The sequence below is a fragment of the Choloepus didactylus genome, chromosome 15, assembly GCF_015220235.1.
Source record: "Choloepus didactylus isolate mChoDid1 chromosome 15, mChoDid1.pri, whole genome shotgun sequence".
In the NCBI taxonomy this organism is placed as follows: Eukaryota; Metazoa; Chordata; class Mammalia; order Pilosa; family Megalonychidae; genus Choloepus; species Choloepus didactylus.
In genome coordinates this window covers 75,941,538-75,958,790 of record NC_051321.1, presented here as the reverse complement: position 1 = coordinate 75,958,790, position 17,253 = coordinate 75,941,538, and the positions used below count along the sequence as shown (strand labels likewise).

At 39.7% G+C, this 17,253-nt stretch overlaps 1 protein-coding gene across 1 annotated transcript; it reads right to left on the bottom strand.

Annotated features, from left to right (window-relative positions):
• Positions 1-381: 381 nt before the first annotated feature.
• CPHXL (cytoplasmic polyadenylated homeobox like) lies at positions 382-11,063 on the bottom strand. The gene is made up of 3 exons (XM_037803904.1): positions 11,051-11,063; positions 2,270-2,466; positions 382-1,322 (listed from the first exon to the last, which is right to left on the bottom strand). Exons 1-3 carry the CDS (start codon positions 11,061-11,063, stop codon positions 435-437), a joined length of 1,098 nt encoding a protein of 365 aa, XP_037659832.1. The 3' UTR covers positions 382-434.
• Between the last annotated feature and the right edge of the window lie 6,190 nt (positions 11,064-17,253).

Here is a 17,253-nt window from a genome sequence, read left to right as displayed (position 1 = left end):
TTACAGGGCTTTGCAGTAGCAGCCCTGGACACCTCCCATCCAAAAGCTGCTGCAGGAGGATACTTGATTCTCTTGTACTTCTTTTTGGATATCTAGTTTCTGAGGAGGACACCGGCCAAGGCAGGGGCTAACCAAGAGCTTCCTACTAAGCAGGAATTGCTCACATTTTGCAACTGCTTTTGTTTGGGGGATCCTCTGGCAGCCTTTGATTTTGCACTCAATCCTCTAGCCCAGGCTTACTCTGGGCACTTTAAACTCCACTGTTAAAGGATGGAATCCACAGCTCATGAAGCTTTCTTGAAGGTGTTTTGTTGTGTTTTTTTTTTTTCTTTTTTTTTTTTTTTTGCTTTTGCTTTTGCTTTTTTAACACTTAGGCTGCTGAAAAGATCTTTGGCTTATAGTTGCTCTCTCAACCCAAGCCTCATTTTCTGAAGTTACTTTTCTGGTCCTTGAGGTGCAGACCATTGGAGCAGAGAGGACCCCTCATCCCATTGTTGCTGCATTTGGACCCTGGATTGCTCTGCAACCCCTTGCTGAAAATCTTGCCCCAAGGGCAACAGTGCTGACCCAACCACTCTTTGGGGAGTCGCCTGCTGTGGTTGAGAGCACAGGAGCTGTCCATTATTTTGAGGATACTGATTCTGCTGTTGCAACTGAAGGGAAGGAAATCCTTGCCCTGGATTCCCATGCCCCAGGTGCTTCAGAAGCTGTTCCTGGAACAGTGGCTTCTCTTGAAAATTCTGAGGCTGTTGATGCTGCTGCAGATGACAACCCCAACCATTCTGCTGCTGTCCTTGCAACAGTGAGTAATGACAATGGGCCATATTCTGCTCCTCCTGCTGCTTCCTCATTCCATGCACATTAGGAACAGAGTTCAAAAGGAAAGGACTTGCGTGCTGACTTCTCCCTGCCCCAGGGTCCTTGTCAAAATAATTCATGGAAGATGTAGAAGGCTGAGTATAGACTGCTGAACCGTAGCTTGGAAAAGGATAGGCAGGAGAAGGTCCTTTTCCTGTATCACCTTGATAATTCAAAGCATAGCCTGGTTCCTTTTCAATGCCCTGGATCCCAGAGCCACCTGAATCCACCTGTTGAAAGGGAAGCCACTGTTTCTTCAGAAAGGAGCTGCCAGCTCCATCCAGCAGATACCCCTGAGCACAGCAGAAGCTCTGCTCAGTGATGTATTTTGGGGCTTCAGCCTGGACATTCAGGAGTCTTGGAAGTGAGTGACCTTGGACAGGGGGCTCATGTCGTTTCCTGGCAGCAAATATTCTGTGTCTCTCTCTAGGTGGTAGACGGGCTCTTTTGTTCTGGAACCAGTTCTAAAGGAAGAAGAGAATATTGTTTTATCAAATCTACTTATCTGGTTATATTTCACAATGCATTTCCATAATGTAGGAGGACTTTGAATTTAAGTCTCATCTCAGCATTATTGCTAACTTGTCTTCCGACCTTGAGGAAGATGTGAAAAATGAAGGCAGTCCTTCCTGGGGCTGCACATGTGTTTATGGAGGTCACACACTGCACATTTCCAGAACCATAACCTGCCCCCCTGAATGCAGTGGCTCCTCTGTATATGCAGACCCAAGCCTTTCAAGATTCACCTGCACCCCAACCTGTTTGCAACCCATTACAATGCTGTCTTCTGCATTTAAAGACAGAACAATACTTCCAGCTGTTCTCTGAACACACTGCATTCTTCCTACAACTTCTTTACTTTACTCGAGCTGCCCTACCAGAATGAATTCATGACTTAATGTACTCTTGATTATATGCTTAAATACATTGTTCTCAAAGACATGTGCAGCCCCAGAAAGGACTGCCTTCATCCACATCTTAGTTAAAGGCAACTCCAGTTTTCCATGTGCTCAAATCAAAACTCTGGAACCACCTTTATCTTTTCTTTCTCATTGCATATACCCAATACCTCAGCAAGCTGTCAGCTCTACCTTCTAAATATATTGAGTCTTCCCAGCTCTTTACACCTCCACAACCCAGAACCCTGGCCCAAGCCATCATCATCCCTATCCTAGATAACTGCAATAGCTTAACTGGTACCTGCTTCCAAACTTGCCTCAGGATGGTCTATTTTTCATAAAACATATACATTATATATTCATGCCCTTATTAAGATGAACAAGAAAAGTGAAAAAAAATTAACATTTTTTCCTATGTGACAAAGGTTGTTCAACTTTTTCATGATTCTTTACATCATCCATATTGTCTACAAAAAGATATAATCATGCAACGCTTTGAACATTTGACTTACATCAATTACAGACACATGGCAACGGACTTTTCCGGCCAGTTCTTCTCTGGTTGTAAAATCAGGGTAAGGGTCCTCTTCAAATTTTTCTTTAAGGAAGTTCAATTCTTCGTTAGTAAATTTATGTCTTTGTTTTCCTTTTCCTTTTCCCCATTTTTTTTCTCTTTCTTCATTATGGCTATCCTCTTCAAATGGAGAGCCTGAAAAAAGCGTAAGTGGAAAGTGAAAACAAGCATTGGAGAATACTAGCACTGTCCAGAGAAAGAAAAGACTACTTAGACCACAGTATTGTACCATTGACTGTTAGCTACCAATTCATAAAATAAAATTTAAAAGTGGAATCTACCACATAACCACTCACAATAATAAAATAACAAATGGATTAAAGGCCGATCTTTAAAATTATGAGAAAATTAGATTATTTTTGTCCTCCAAGGTAAAGAAGGAATTCTTTAGTCTACCAAAAATGCACACACTATCAAGGAAAAACCTGATAAAACTCATGGAAAAATATCAGCCTCATTAGTAATTGTGTAAAGACAAATAAACCAGTTCATACCCATTCGATAACCAACAATATAAATGTGTGGTATGGCAGGCAAAATGGTAAGGATTAAGGAAAATAGCACATCAATATCAGTACTTACAAGTATCCATTGTTGAAAGCAATTTCATTACATATAGCCAAGGTGAAAGTGTGCATACCCTTCAATACAGCAATCAAGTACTATTAATCAAATGGTGTGGTACTGGCATAAATATATACATATAGACTACTGGGATAGAATTGAGAATCCAAAAATAAACTCACACATCTATGGCCAACAGATTTGACAATGGTGCCAAATACATTAACTGGGGAAATGATAGTCTCTTCCACAAATGGTGCTGGGAAAACTGGACATCTAGTCGCAAAAAAATGAAGTTGGGCCCCTATCTCATACCATATATAACAATTAACCCTAAATGGATCAAGACTAAATATAGGAAACAAAACTTTAAAATTCCTAGAAGAAAATGTAGGGAAGCATCTTCTGGACCTTCTGTTAGGCCATGGTTTCTTAAAACTTTACACCAGAAGCATGAACAACAAAAGAAAAAATAAATTGGACTTCATCAAAATTAAAAACTTCTGTATGTGAAAGGATACTCTCAACAAAGTGAAAAGACAACCTACAGAATGGGAGAAAATAATTGCTAACCATTGATCTGATAAGGGTTTAATAACTAGAATAAATAAAGAATACCTTCAACTCAACAACAAAAAGACAAACAACCCAATTACAAAATAGGCAAAGGACTTGAATAGACATTTCTCCAAAGAACATATGCAAATGGCCAATAAGCACATGAAAAGATGCTCAACATCTTTAGCCTTTAGAGAAATGGAAATCAAAAATTATCAAGAAAACATGGGAATTTATAACCCAGTGATTCTTGTGGTAGATAGTGTCTGTGATTAACTGTACAAATATTAAAAAGTTCTTTCATGAACTAGAACTAATGTATGGCACTATTACAAGGAGTTAATAAGCGAGGAGTATATGGGGGGAAATGTACTTATTGCTAACTATGGACTATAGTTAACAGTAATATTTTAATACCCTTTCATCAAGAGTAACAAATGGACTACAGCAATACTATGGGTCAATAATAGGAGGGGATAAGGTGTATGGGAGGATTTTGGTTTCGTTTTTTATTTTGATTTCTTTTCTGGAGTAATGAAAATGTTCTAAAATTATAATAGGGTTCTATCACAACTATGTGATGATACTGTGAGCCAGTGATTGTACATTTCGGATGGTTTGTATGGTGTGTGACAATATCTCAATAAAACTGCATTTTAAAAATGGGTAATTAAAAAAATTGAGAAAACATATACACAAATATTGGTAATTTAAAATCAAATTAATAATGAACAGCACTGAATAATTAACTATACATATGAATGTGATTAAAAGGGGAAATGTTAGATTGTATATATGGTAACAAAATTTTTTTTTAATCCTTGGAACTACATTACACAGTGAACACTAAGTTAAACCGTGAATTATAGTTAATAGTACAATTATAAAAATGTGCTTTCATTAATTGTAACAAATGTTCCACACCAAGGCAAGGTGTTAATAATAGGGTGGTATGTGGGAATCGTGTATTTTCTGCATGATTGTTCTGTAAACCCACAACTTCTCTAAAAAAGAAAAAGAAGAAAAAGAAATAGTAAGAACAAGAGGGGATAAAAAATAAAATAAAATCAACAAATACTTGTTGAGAAAAAAGACATTGCACAAATACCTAATATTGGAAATTTTAAAAAAAGGGATTATCACATACATTTACAGATATTAAAAACTTCAGGAACTTTTAGGGTGATGGAAGTAAGTTCATATCTTGATAGTGGTGACAGTTACATGACAGTATGTGTTTTCAAAATTCACGACATTGTCCTCCCCCCTACGTGGGTAGTGAATCTCCCTGGCAACGTGGACTATGACTCCCAGGGAAGAGTCTAGACCCGGCATCATGGGATGGAGAACATCTTCTTGAGCAAAAGGGGGATGTGAAAGGAAATGAAACAAGCTTCAGTGGCAGAGAGACTCCAAAAGGAGCCGAGAGGTCACTCTGGTGGGCACTCTTACGTACAATATAGACAAGCCTTTTTAGGTTCTAATGAATTGGAATAGCTAGCAGTAAATACCTGAAACTATCAAACTACAACCCAGAACCCATGAATCTTGAAGACAATTGTATAAAAATGTAGCTTATGAGGGGTGACAATGTGATTGGGGAAGCCATAAGGACCACACTCCCCTTTTTCTAGTTTATGGATGGATGAGTAGAAAAATGGAGGAAGAAAAAAAAAAAGCACCCAGTTTTCTTTTTTATTTTAATTGTTATTTTTCACTTTAACTTTTATTCTGATTATTTTTGTGTGTGTGGTAATGAAAATGTCAAAAATTAATTTTGGTGATAAATGCACAACTATATAATGGTACTTGACCAACTGAATGTATGCTTTGTTTTGAATGACTGCATGGCATGTGAATATATCTCAACAAAAATGAATTAAAAAAAAAACCACGACATCATATACCTAAAAGGGGTAGTTTTAATGTAAGTTATACCTCAATAAGCCATAATTTAAAATAAACAAATTCACAAGATATTGTGTCGGGTGTCCCCAACACCACCTGCATCATCAGAGATTAGCTACAAGGACTCACAGAACTCCTATTTGTATTCATGGCTAAGATTTACTACAGTAACGTAGTGAGGATATATAATCTGGAGGAATCCATGTACTGTTTCTGCTCTCCCACCCATGAGGGCACAGAAAGCACACTCTAACCCTAGCAATGAAAATGCAATAACATGTGTGCAAGTTTGTGCCAGGAAGTCCATTAGAGACTCAGGGCCCAAGGTTTGTATTGGGGGTTGGGCAGGTAGGCAGCCTCTGCTTAGCAGGTACCAATCCTCTCCACTCCCAGAAGGCAGATGTTCAGCATAAACTATATTGTTTGCACATCACAGTCTGGGAACAGTGAGCCCATTAACTGTTGACTGAAAACACTGAAAACCAAGCTCCAGGCCATGGACCAACCTCACAAGCAGATCTTTCAAAAATGAAAGTCTCAAGACCTGCTATGTTAACTATTTTCTGTGTGGTCTACCCCTAGGCCCTTGGCCAAAGTGTCAATACAGTTAAAAAAAAAAAAATTATCAGTAGGACTCCACTCTGGAGGGTGATACCAACTGGCCCTCACATGTGCCCTCGAGGGTTTTGGACTTTGCCAGTTAAAACAAATCCCATTAATCCATAAAAGGCTATCTTAGAAAGCCAGGTGGCCCCACTTAAGCTTTTGTATTAATCTTTTTTACCTGGCCCAAGGCATCAGTTCAAGCACAGCATGACTCTGGCCAATAAACTGAAGCAGACCTGAATGCCTTCCAGGGCTGCCATGAAAATAAGGGTACACAGACAAGGACAACCCCTGAGGGCCCGAGTGGTAGAGTCTGAATAATACAATTGAATCTCTGGTTTCAGTGAAAAGGCCTAAAGACAGTCAATTCCAAACAGTTTTGTTTGCCCAGTACCCCGGTTCTTTTTGCCTCACAAGTGTGGTCTACATCTGGAGCTGTTCTCTGCGCAAAGTGGCGGGGCCATTCCTGCCAGGTGTGATTATAGGCCCAGCCATGAGGATCTTAGAAAAGAACACAGTCCTTTCTCTTCAGGAAGAAGGGAAAGCTTTCAGGAGCAGTTCTCTGGGCCAATACTGTTTCATAAGAGAATTCAACAACACACTGCATCAAACATTTAAGAAACAAATGATGCCAATCTTACACAAACTACTCTAGAGAACAGAAAAAGGGAGGATAATCCTCAAACAGGTTCATGGGGCCAATGTAACCTTGATACCAAAACCTGACAAAAAACTACACAGAAATCTCATGCATAAACATAGATTCACAAAATAGTAATAAAATATGAGCAAACCGAATAAAGCAATGTATAAAAATAGTATATCGATAGAAAATCACATTGTAATTATTCCAGGAATTTGGAGTTGGCTTAACATTAGAAAATCCATTAGTGTTATTCACCATATTAACCAAATAAAGGCAAAAAAAAAAAAAAATCATATGGCCATATCAATTTTATAAAACACAGTATCCACTTTTAATGGAAAGTCTCTGTAAACCAGGGATAGAAGGAAACTTAATCTGATAAGAAAGGATGGAGCAAAACCTAGGGCCACATCACTCTCAATGGAAAAACCTGAGAAGAGGATTATTGCCAAATAATTCATTCGGGGTGAGAGCTCTCAGACTGAAACCTGTAAGAAAGTGAGGCAAGCCGAACAGAGTAGGGGGGAGCTAGGCAAAGTTGTGGGGGTTCCACGGAAGTTCAGCCTTAAGCTCTTCACATAGGGAGCCCTGAGTCATCAATGACTTACCCAACCTTAATGCAAAGAGGCTGGCCTTTGGCACCCCTTATCAGTCATTCATAGACTGTGGGCCACCACCAGGAAGATGACATAACTTCCCAGGCATTTCCTGCCCAAGGGCCCCTCCCCCACCATAGTTCAAGGCAGTTCTCAGGGGGAAAGGGAAAGCTGTGAGGTGATAGCCAACACTCAAAAGAAAATGGGGGCATAGTTACACTGGCTCAGTAAAGGCTATCTGGGGATGTGGATGCTGTGGGTGCAGAGAGCATGGAGAAGGAGGCTTAAAAGAGTCTAAAAAAAAGAGCAAAGGAGACAGAGGACTTTGCCCTTAAGGGAAATATCACACTGACTTTCAAGATTGAGAGCAAAACAAGAACTCTCATTATCACCACTTATTACCACTTCTACACCACATTGTACTAGAGGTCCTGGGTAAAGAAAAAGAAATGAAAGGTATAAGAGTTGGAAAGAAAGAAAAAAATAATAAATGGTCATTATTTGAAAATTATATGATTATGTATACATATAAAATCCAAAAGAATCTAGAGATCAATTGTTAGAATCAATCATTGAGTTTAGGAAGAATTTTGAATACAGGTCAATATACAAAGACCAAATGTATGAACATATAAAATCCAAAAGCCTCTAGAGAACAATTGTTAGAATAATTGGAGAGTTTAGGAAGAGTTTCGAATACAAGGTCAATACACAAAGATCAAATGCATGTACATACAAATAAATAGAAAATAAAAATTTAAAGATACAATTTATAAACACCTCAAAAATATCAAGTATTAGAAATCAATATAATTAAAGATGAGCAAGGTTTCTATGTTTAAAAAAATTGGGAGACAGTTTAGACTTAAGTAAAAGAGCTATATACCATGTTACAAGTGTCTATTCCCCCCCCCGCCCCAGATTCTATGTAATCCCAATAAAAATCCCATCAGATAGGGAAAATGGCAATTGTCTACTTCCAAATCTCTCCCTGCCAAAAACACCACTAAAAAACCAATAAAGAGAACAAATGAAATCACACAAGGACCCATACCTTCAGCATTAATAGGAGATAATGAATGCTGTATCTTCAAATTGCCTGTAAATAGAGTTCATGCAGTTTGCCTGTTGCCACATAACTGTGGGTACACTGATAGTCATACAGGAAATAGGTGAGAGGTCAAAGGATACCATTTAAAAACTGACAGGAAAAAAAAGATTAACAAAAGGGAGGAATAAATCTACTAAAGTATTAATAAAAAGGTAACCACTACAATAAGAATCAAACCTTCCTAAATATCAATGGAAAATATTAAAGCCAAAAGGATATGTCAAGTAGAAAAACTAATACAATAAACCTAATAATCACAATATTAAATATTAGATAATAGAATTGAGACCAAGCATAAGATTCATATTAATAATTGTGAATGGGATTAATTTACCTATTAAAAGAAAAAGATTTTCAAATTAGTTCACGACACAAAACTCAACTCTATGCTGTATGTAAGAAACATTTAAAATACAGGAAGTAAACCCTTACATCTATGGGCAAATGATTTTTGACAAGGATGCTAAATACATTAATTTGGGAAATATTGGTCTCTTCAACAAATGAGGCTGGGAAAACTGGATATCCCTGGATATGTGAAAGAAGGAAGGTGGACCAAAACCTCCCACGATATACAAAAAATAACTCAAAATGGATCACGGGCCTAAACATAAGAGCTGAAACAACAAAATTCTGAGGAAAACACGGGGAAACTTTCATAGCCTTGGATTTGTTCATGCTTTCTTAAAATATGACCCTAAAAGCATAAGCAACAACAACAAAAAAATCATAGCTCACTCCTATGAAATACCAGTAGTGCCCTACAGTTATCGTGACAACCAAAAAACTGCATGCACACATTTCCAAATACTGACTTAGTTTTACTGACTCATCCCCTTCCCAGCTGCTGCTGGATGAGTTATTGTACTTCTTAAAGTACAATTCTGCATAGGAAAAAAGGGTCTAAAAATTGTCTATGCTATGGAGTTATCAAAAAGATTAGATGAATAATTCATGTAAAGCATTTTTTAAATAAATCAGGTTCATATTAAGAACACAATAAATGTTAACTCGTAACTCTTTCCTTCCGGAAGCTGGCAGACTCTGGGAAGAACTTTCACCATTTTGGATTCCAGACTCTGCCTAAGCCAGAGCCCAGAGTTGAAAGCTACCTGGACTGGCAGGCTGGCTACCGGAGAGCATTGAGAAGGCTATTTCCTGGCCCTATTGGGTCTCTATCCGTATCAACTCCCTAATGTTGAAAAAGGACCCAGGCCTCCCTAACCTTGTCAGAAATGACCCCACGGCAATCAACAAAGACCAGAGAGAGTTTAAGCGGGAAAATGTTGTAATTGACCCTGGAATTCCCAAACTCAAACTTCCTCATTAAGAGATGCAGCTCACTTTGCAAGCAAAGAGGAGCGGATTCCTTGCCTCTTAGCTAGCAGCGAGGGGAGTGTCCAATAAGGTTTGCTCAAATACCTAGAGTACTCAGGCACCGCCCCCCTTGCTGGAATATGAAGATTAGATCAGCGACTGTATGAAAAAAAAAATCCGGACCGTGGTCAGGGTATGTCTTGGAAACACAAATACGGACAGTTTCCGTCCCCTGTTCATAATCTTTTCCTCAATGAAGATTAGGAGTTGAGGACACAGCGGAGTAATCACTGCGAAAACCAGAGACTTAACCCTGGGCGATGTCGAGAATCGCATCTATGCGGAGCTCGAACTCAAAAACGGCAAGAAGGGCCAGAAGGCAATCGGGGAGAGAAGGCCCAGTTTTTGTCAAGTTCGTCTTTCTGCGACAAACCTTTTCAGTTTTCTTTTGACCATAAGCATGTCAACTACCCCCTCAGAGACAGAGCGCTCTCGCATAAATTATCTGCTCTGGAGGTCGTAAGTCCAACCGAGGGCAGGGTGGGGGTGGGGCTGGAGGCGGTTGAAAAGTTATGATAGTTACGATTTTCCCTCTTTCACCTTGGGAAAAAGCAAAAGTTGGAAGATGTTAAGTGCCTTGCCCAAGGACAAGAGCACAAAGAGGCAGAGGCCGGAGGTCAAGTCCAGCCTTTTGTCCTCACTTAGGGCTTATCTAGAACGAGAAACCAAAGCCAAAACCTCAATGCTTGGGTATCCCATCTTCTCAAAGAAGAGCAGTGTCAAGTCCTATCGATATGATCGGTTGGAAACGTTTCAAAATATTTCTGAACTTCACAGAGTATTGGACTGCTACATTTGTGAAATATGGAATAAAACAATCCCCAGGGCTACTTCTACAGTTCCTCCAGGATAGCTCTTTTGGTTTGGGGAGAATCTTGTTTTTCATTTTTTATTCTGCTAACGTTTAAACACATACGAAAGCAGATGGAATAATACAATGAAGCTGTAGGAAACTGTAGGAACTGCCCAATGTTAATATATATCAATATATGGCCACACTTGTTTCATCTGTACCCCATTCTATCCAGTCATCTCCCCAACCACCAAACCCCCCATCATTCTGAAGTGAATCCCAGACATCATTTCACTGATATCTCTAAAATATAAAAAATATCTTTTAACGTAACGCAGGGGACTTCGTTTTTAAATAGTGCATCTTTCCTTAAGTCCTAATGCCCAATTCCACTCTTAACAGCAACCACAGAAAACTACATCAGTGATACTGGTTGTCCCCAGCCTATATGCCTTCACTTTTAAAAGATGAAAGCTCAAAAACCCCGGGGTAAAACTAGTACGTCAGGCAGACAGTTTCCCAGGAGAGAGCACCGTTAGTTCTCCAGCAAAGGCACTCACCGTTGGAAGCCATGTCGAATCTCCTGTCCAAGGCCTTCTGAGTGATAAATGCCAATGCCAGAGCATGTATCTGGAGTTAACTAAATATACCCCTGAGGTGCCCACCCGAGCCATAGCTCCACCCTAAACTCAGCTCCACCCTAGACTCAGCTCCACCCTAGAGAGACCTCTTGATCTCCTTATTCAAATCCACCTTTTCAAAACCTAGCTTCTGTTCACTGAGACTAATTTTCCTAGTTAATCCCCATAGTACCCTTATAAAGTGGGTACTATTTTATTCCCACTTAGAGTTACGAACCCTGGGGGCAGAGAGGGTTAGACACAGCGTGAGCAGGCCAACCTTGAACCCCATGCTTGTCACTACTGCCCCATTAACTTTAGACCCCAAACTCTATGGACGGAGGAAGCTTTGCTAGGCTCACAGCCGATCCACATTGCTTGATGTATCATTGACTAAAGAATACTGGATTTGGAGGCAGATGAGACCAGAGACCAATGCTGAATATGGATTATGGATAGTAGAACACTTGCTAATTCACCTTATCCTTAAAACAGTCCTGTGAGAAAACCAAAACCTCCATTTTACAGATGAGGGAAATGCAGGCCTTTGAGGTTTTTCTCCTTCACAGCTGTGGGCCTTTGTATCATCCAAAATGTGTGGGAGAAAGTAGCAATATTTTGAAGGTTTTTTTATACTCCAGGTAGGGAAAGCACGGCACATGCTTGACATCTGTTTCAGATTCACTCATCTGAATTCAAAGGGATCCATATATCCCTCTTTTTCTGTACAAACAAATCACTACCAATTTATGAGGACCATTAGGTGCGAGGCCCAAAAAGCAGGTTTTGCATACATTTCCTTACTTAAATCTTGTAGTTGCCTTACAGGGATACATACCATTCCTGCTCTTTATATGAATGAGGACACAAACATAGAGAGATTTGCTTACTTGCCCAAGGTCTAACTCTGAAGGAGAATGCCTAGAATGACATAAAGCAGGTGAAAATAAGATTTTTAACTGCGTAAGTTAATGGCTAAGGTACTGACAGAAAGGAAAGAGCCCAGGATGAATCATCTGCAATAACTTTGTTGTAGGATAGATCTTAGCCTCACCAACCAAAATGAAGAAAAAACATGAGGGACAGACCTGACACTCCCCCTGAAACCTGAGAGGCCACGTTAATGGGTTGTGACATTGGGTTCTGGGTTGTCTACACCGGGTCAGAGGCATTGGCTGCTCAGCAGGTCCTGTTGGGCAGTACCAGGTGCTTTGGGGTGGGTGGGTGAATATTTGGAGAGGTGGAAATGTTGGAGGAGATTGAAGACTGAGAGAGCAGAGCAAACCAAAATTAAGTTTGGACCTTGACAGATTTCTCTGGCTTTTTTTCCCCCAGTAATTCAAAGTGCAGGTCAATTTTTTTGTTATTCTATTTCGTTTTGTTTTTCTTTTGGTTTTATTTTTGCCTTTCAGTACCTTTGGACGCATGCTAGGGGGCCAACTTTACCCTCCCCTTTCTCTCATCAAGGTGCTTGGAAAGAACATTTTTATAACACCCTTGCTTCCTCTCCTTAATTTCTTTTTTCAACCCTCGTCAGTTCTGCCTCTGTCCTGACTCCACTATTTGGACTTTACAGGCAAAGTTCAACAAATCAGTCCCTAAATTGCCCAGTCTTATGGTTACTTAATTTTCCTCCCTAAGCCATCAAACATTGTTAACCAATCTTTTTTTTTCTTGAAAATTTTCCTACTTCAGATTCTTTATACTGTTTGGCTTAAAACTCTTAAGCAGATGTCTACAGAGACCTTGAACTTTTTAAAAAAAGTACTCCATCTACCAGGTCCTGTGTATTGATTGAGTCCTGGATACTGCTGTAAACGGCACAAATGCATTCTCCGCTCTCAGAAAATCAATATGTGGGTGAAGTTTTAAAAATATGTAACTCCCAATTATCACATGCAAGAAAAAGTCAGAATTTGCTGGAATGCCTGACGGGGAGTTGCATGAACTGGGCACTTCATCCCTTTCAGCCTCACTTTTGAGATTTCTTCACAAGTCTACAAACTCTTGGCTTCAACCGACCTTGGCCAGTTGCAGCTACTGAGTTGTTCTCTGCCCTTCTGGCCTTTACGTCTGCAATGATGTGTTTGCTGTATCGAAATCTGGATCATTTTTTTGTCTCTTTTTTTTTACAAAGACTTTGCATCTGCCTCTGAGTGATACTCTGTTTTTCTTTCTCGATGTGTGCACTCAAAGAAAAATTATTAGGTATTTTCATTTCCTTCCATCCCTTACCCTACACTGAAATATTGGTTAATCATAAGAAACAGCTGATCTCTGTCGAATTGTATGCAGTGTGCAGAATATTCTACAAGAAAGAGTAAAATTATTCATGCAGGGTGAGGATGCGTCCAAGAGTTAGCCACAAAGCCATGACTTCAGAGTGTTAGGAGAGCCCCCTAACCAGCCCGGGATGCCAACACTCAGACTTCCTTTATGCGGGAGAAAAATATAGGTTTAGTTTTTACCATAGCCATCCCTAATCCTAACTAATGTAATCTCATGTCTGAGAAATTGGCCAAAGAATCCTTTAAACATTCCAAAGGTCAACATTTTAAAAGATATTTTTAAAGATTCACAAAAGATCACTATAAACAAAAAAGTCATTCCATGACCAAACTGGAACATGTCTGATAAAGCTATTTAACGTTCCTATTGAATACATAAATTTGGTGAATTTGGCAAACTGACAATCAGCAAATTGGCTTTTAGCACATTGGGTTTCCTTGAGATTTCATGCAATTTGCCCCTTCAGTGAATTTGTATTTTCTTAGATTTGCAGCCATTTGCCTGCCTCTTCCTCCCATTGAACTTCAACAATAGTCAGAATGATCATCATTTTAATCAAATTGCCATGTGATCAACTTGCTTCTGGTCAAAGTACTTTCTTCCAAAGTTACCTGGAACCCTTCCGTGTGGCAGCTGAGGCAGACGTAAAGGCCAGAAGGGCGGAGAGCAACTCAGTAGCTGCAACTGGCCAAGGTCGGTTGAAGCCAAGAGTTTGTAGACTGGGGAAGAAATCTCAAAAGTGAGGCTGAAAGGGATGAAGTGCCCAGTTCATGCAACTCCCCGTCAGGCATTCTAGCAAATTCTGACTTTTTCATGCATGCGATAATTGGGAGTTACATATTTTTAAAACTTCACCCACATATTGATTTTCTGAGAGCGGAGATTGCATTTGTGCCGTTTACAGCAGTATCCAGGACTCAATCAATACACAGCACCCGGTATTACTTTGTGCCACCTCTAAGCTAACCACTTCCCAAGTGTGTATTAAAAAACAATTTCCTTGTAAACAAATTCTCGCCCATAACCTATATTATCCTTCTCCTCATGTTCATGTCACTCTCATTATTTGAATTGGAAGATTTTTAAAGCAGGACAAACACTCCTGCTCCCTCAGTGTCGCCACACCCTATCGCATTATCCCTGCCCTCCTCATTCATGTGTTAATTCAGTGCCCTGAAGACATTTCTGTTTGCAACCCCTGATCTCATACTTCAAGGATGAGACAGGTACTTGTAGTTAAAATGTTAGGCAAGTTAATCATCAAATTTCTAGTGATTTGCCTGCATTGTACCCAACCTAAGAGCCTGGGCTGCCTGTTTGCCTAAGAGTTTGTTTGTCTTGGTCACAGTTTTATCTAGCAGCATCTGATGCTAACTGGACCCTCAGAAATATTTCTTGAATATTTTGATTGAATGATGTCATCTTTTCTCCATTCTCCATTATACTACCCTATCAAGCCTTTATCTTCTCTGCTGTGGAAATAAGCAAAGAACACCCAAATGAGAAGAAACAAAGACTATTTATTCACAGCTCGCTATAGCAAGGGTGTCAGCTACCATCACTTGGCATTTGGCAGAGACTCAAAGCAGGCAGGAGTGTGAAAACTTTATTGGAAAAATAGGAAAACTTCTGGTTTCCCTGATTGTAAGCTGTTGACCTTGGGAAGCTGGAGGGGGCTAACTACAAGCAAGGCGTCCCATATGATTGATTAGGGGAACACACTTGGCTTTCTCTGGTCGGTCCCAAATTGGAAGGGATGGGGGAAGGAGGATGGGAAAGCTGTCAGTTATTAAGTCCTGGCTATTGTGGATCAGTTGCTACGGGATTGTGTTTGACTTCTTGCCCTGCTTCCAAGTATATCTCCATTGCTACTCTCCACAATTACATACTTCACTGCTTTAAAAAAAAAAAAAGCCTTCACTGATTCACCTTGGCTAAGGAATCAAATCAAAACACTTCTTTCACAACTAATTCCTTTCATGATCAGGACCCTACCTGTCTTTCCAGCCTCATCTTTCTTCATTGTTCTCCATTTTTCTTCTAGCAACAACAAATTGCTCCTAATTCTCTGAACATACAAAACTTTCTTCATATTTCCTTAAGTGCATTTTTGTTTTGGATGTTCCACTTTTCCTCTGATCCTGGGAAAGGGTTTTTTTCCCCTACATCTCAGCTCATGCCCTCCTGCCTTTACAGCCATCTCATTCGAACTCTCCTGGGGTACTCTATTCTCTCTACCCTGTGATACTGCATTACATGTGCATTTATTTTTTTGAGGAAGGTGGGGGTGGGGGGAATAAAGTTTAAAATTTTTTTCTAAATAGATAACCAATTGTCCCAAAATAATCTACTGAATAGCTCGTTTTCTTCTTAATTTGAGATGTTAAATTTAACATAAAATACATGTTTGGATATATATCACATCTTTCTCTGGAATCTGTTGATTTGTGTATCAAATACCAAATGTTTTTAAATTATGATAACGCTATATAGTGCCTCGATACCTAGTAGGCTGATCTTATGGGGAAAAAAACAGTATCTTATTTTTAATTTATTTTGCATTTCCCAAATTGCCAGTAGGTAGAGCATGTTTCATGATTCTTGGTCATACAGGATTTCTCTTTTGAGGATGTACAATTCATATCCTTTACTCATTTGTCTATATTACGTATGTGAAGAATTCCTTTTTCCAGTTTTTTTCAACTTTATTTTGGGTGTCTTTCAAAAGAATGAAGTTTTTAATTTGGATGCAATTGAATTTTCAATATTTCCCTCTATGGCTTTTAATTTTGATATCTTGCTAACTTTGATATCTACCTCTGTCTCAAAGATGTAAAATTACTTTCCCATAGTTTCTTCATTGTTTTCCATGTTTAGGTCATTAGTCCATCCAGATGGCAGAAAGAGTATGTCCAAGAGTGAGTGATTTCTCTGCCAAACCAGAGGGGATAGCAGTGTGGGATGCCTGGAAGATCACAGAGTCAGCCATCCCTCTCACACATGCAGGGGGTGAGTTGGATAGAAGAGCAGGCCGCTCCTGAATTTCCAGTTGACTATAGGCTTGTTATTGATGACATAAACTACTCACATCTGAGTAAAGATGTTTTGGTACATTCTTCTGGATTCCTTACATGTGTGTGACAGGCTCATGTTAAGACCCTTTGATTATGGGCTGTACCACTCCTCCCCTCCATAGTAAGGGTTGTGGAGCTGGGGAGGCACAGGACAGTTGACAACTTGCTAGGTTCAGAAATGGTGATGGAAGGAAGATATGACACTAGACCCCATGTCCCTGGAGTCTGAATCCTGAGTCCTTTGAGCTCAACCATTCTGCCTCACCAAGCTATGTTTATCCAAACATGAACTGTTTCTCATATCTCTCTCTCAGATTTAACACATGAAGAGAAATACTGAAAAACAATAGCCTAAAATTAGGGAAATTCTTTAAAAGTTTTGGTAGGACAAAGACTTGATTGAAATCGTACTTGAAGAAGACAACCTTGTCATTTATGGAGCAAACTGAATAAAGGGACTGCACATGGGTTTTTGAAGTGGAAAGTTCTTGCAGAGCTTCTGACAGAGAACAAACCATGGTTTAATCCAGAAGGGTGAGATTTCATTGCACCCAATCAATAGTGCTCTTGACAGTTGAGTAAAGCCAAAGTTGGGAGTCTGGGTACCTGGAAGAAGAAAAGGGCTATTAACATAAATTGAGGGGGGGGGGGGGCTTGGGGAGGATTGACTCTGTGGATAACAACAGAGAACTCTATCTTTTAGGTGCAGCTTGATACCTGGGAGAGGTGACCAGCAGACAACTGGAGCCAGACCACACTGGAGAGATAGGCTGGTTTCCA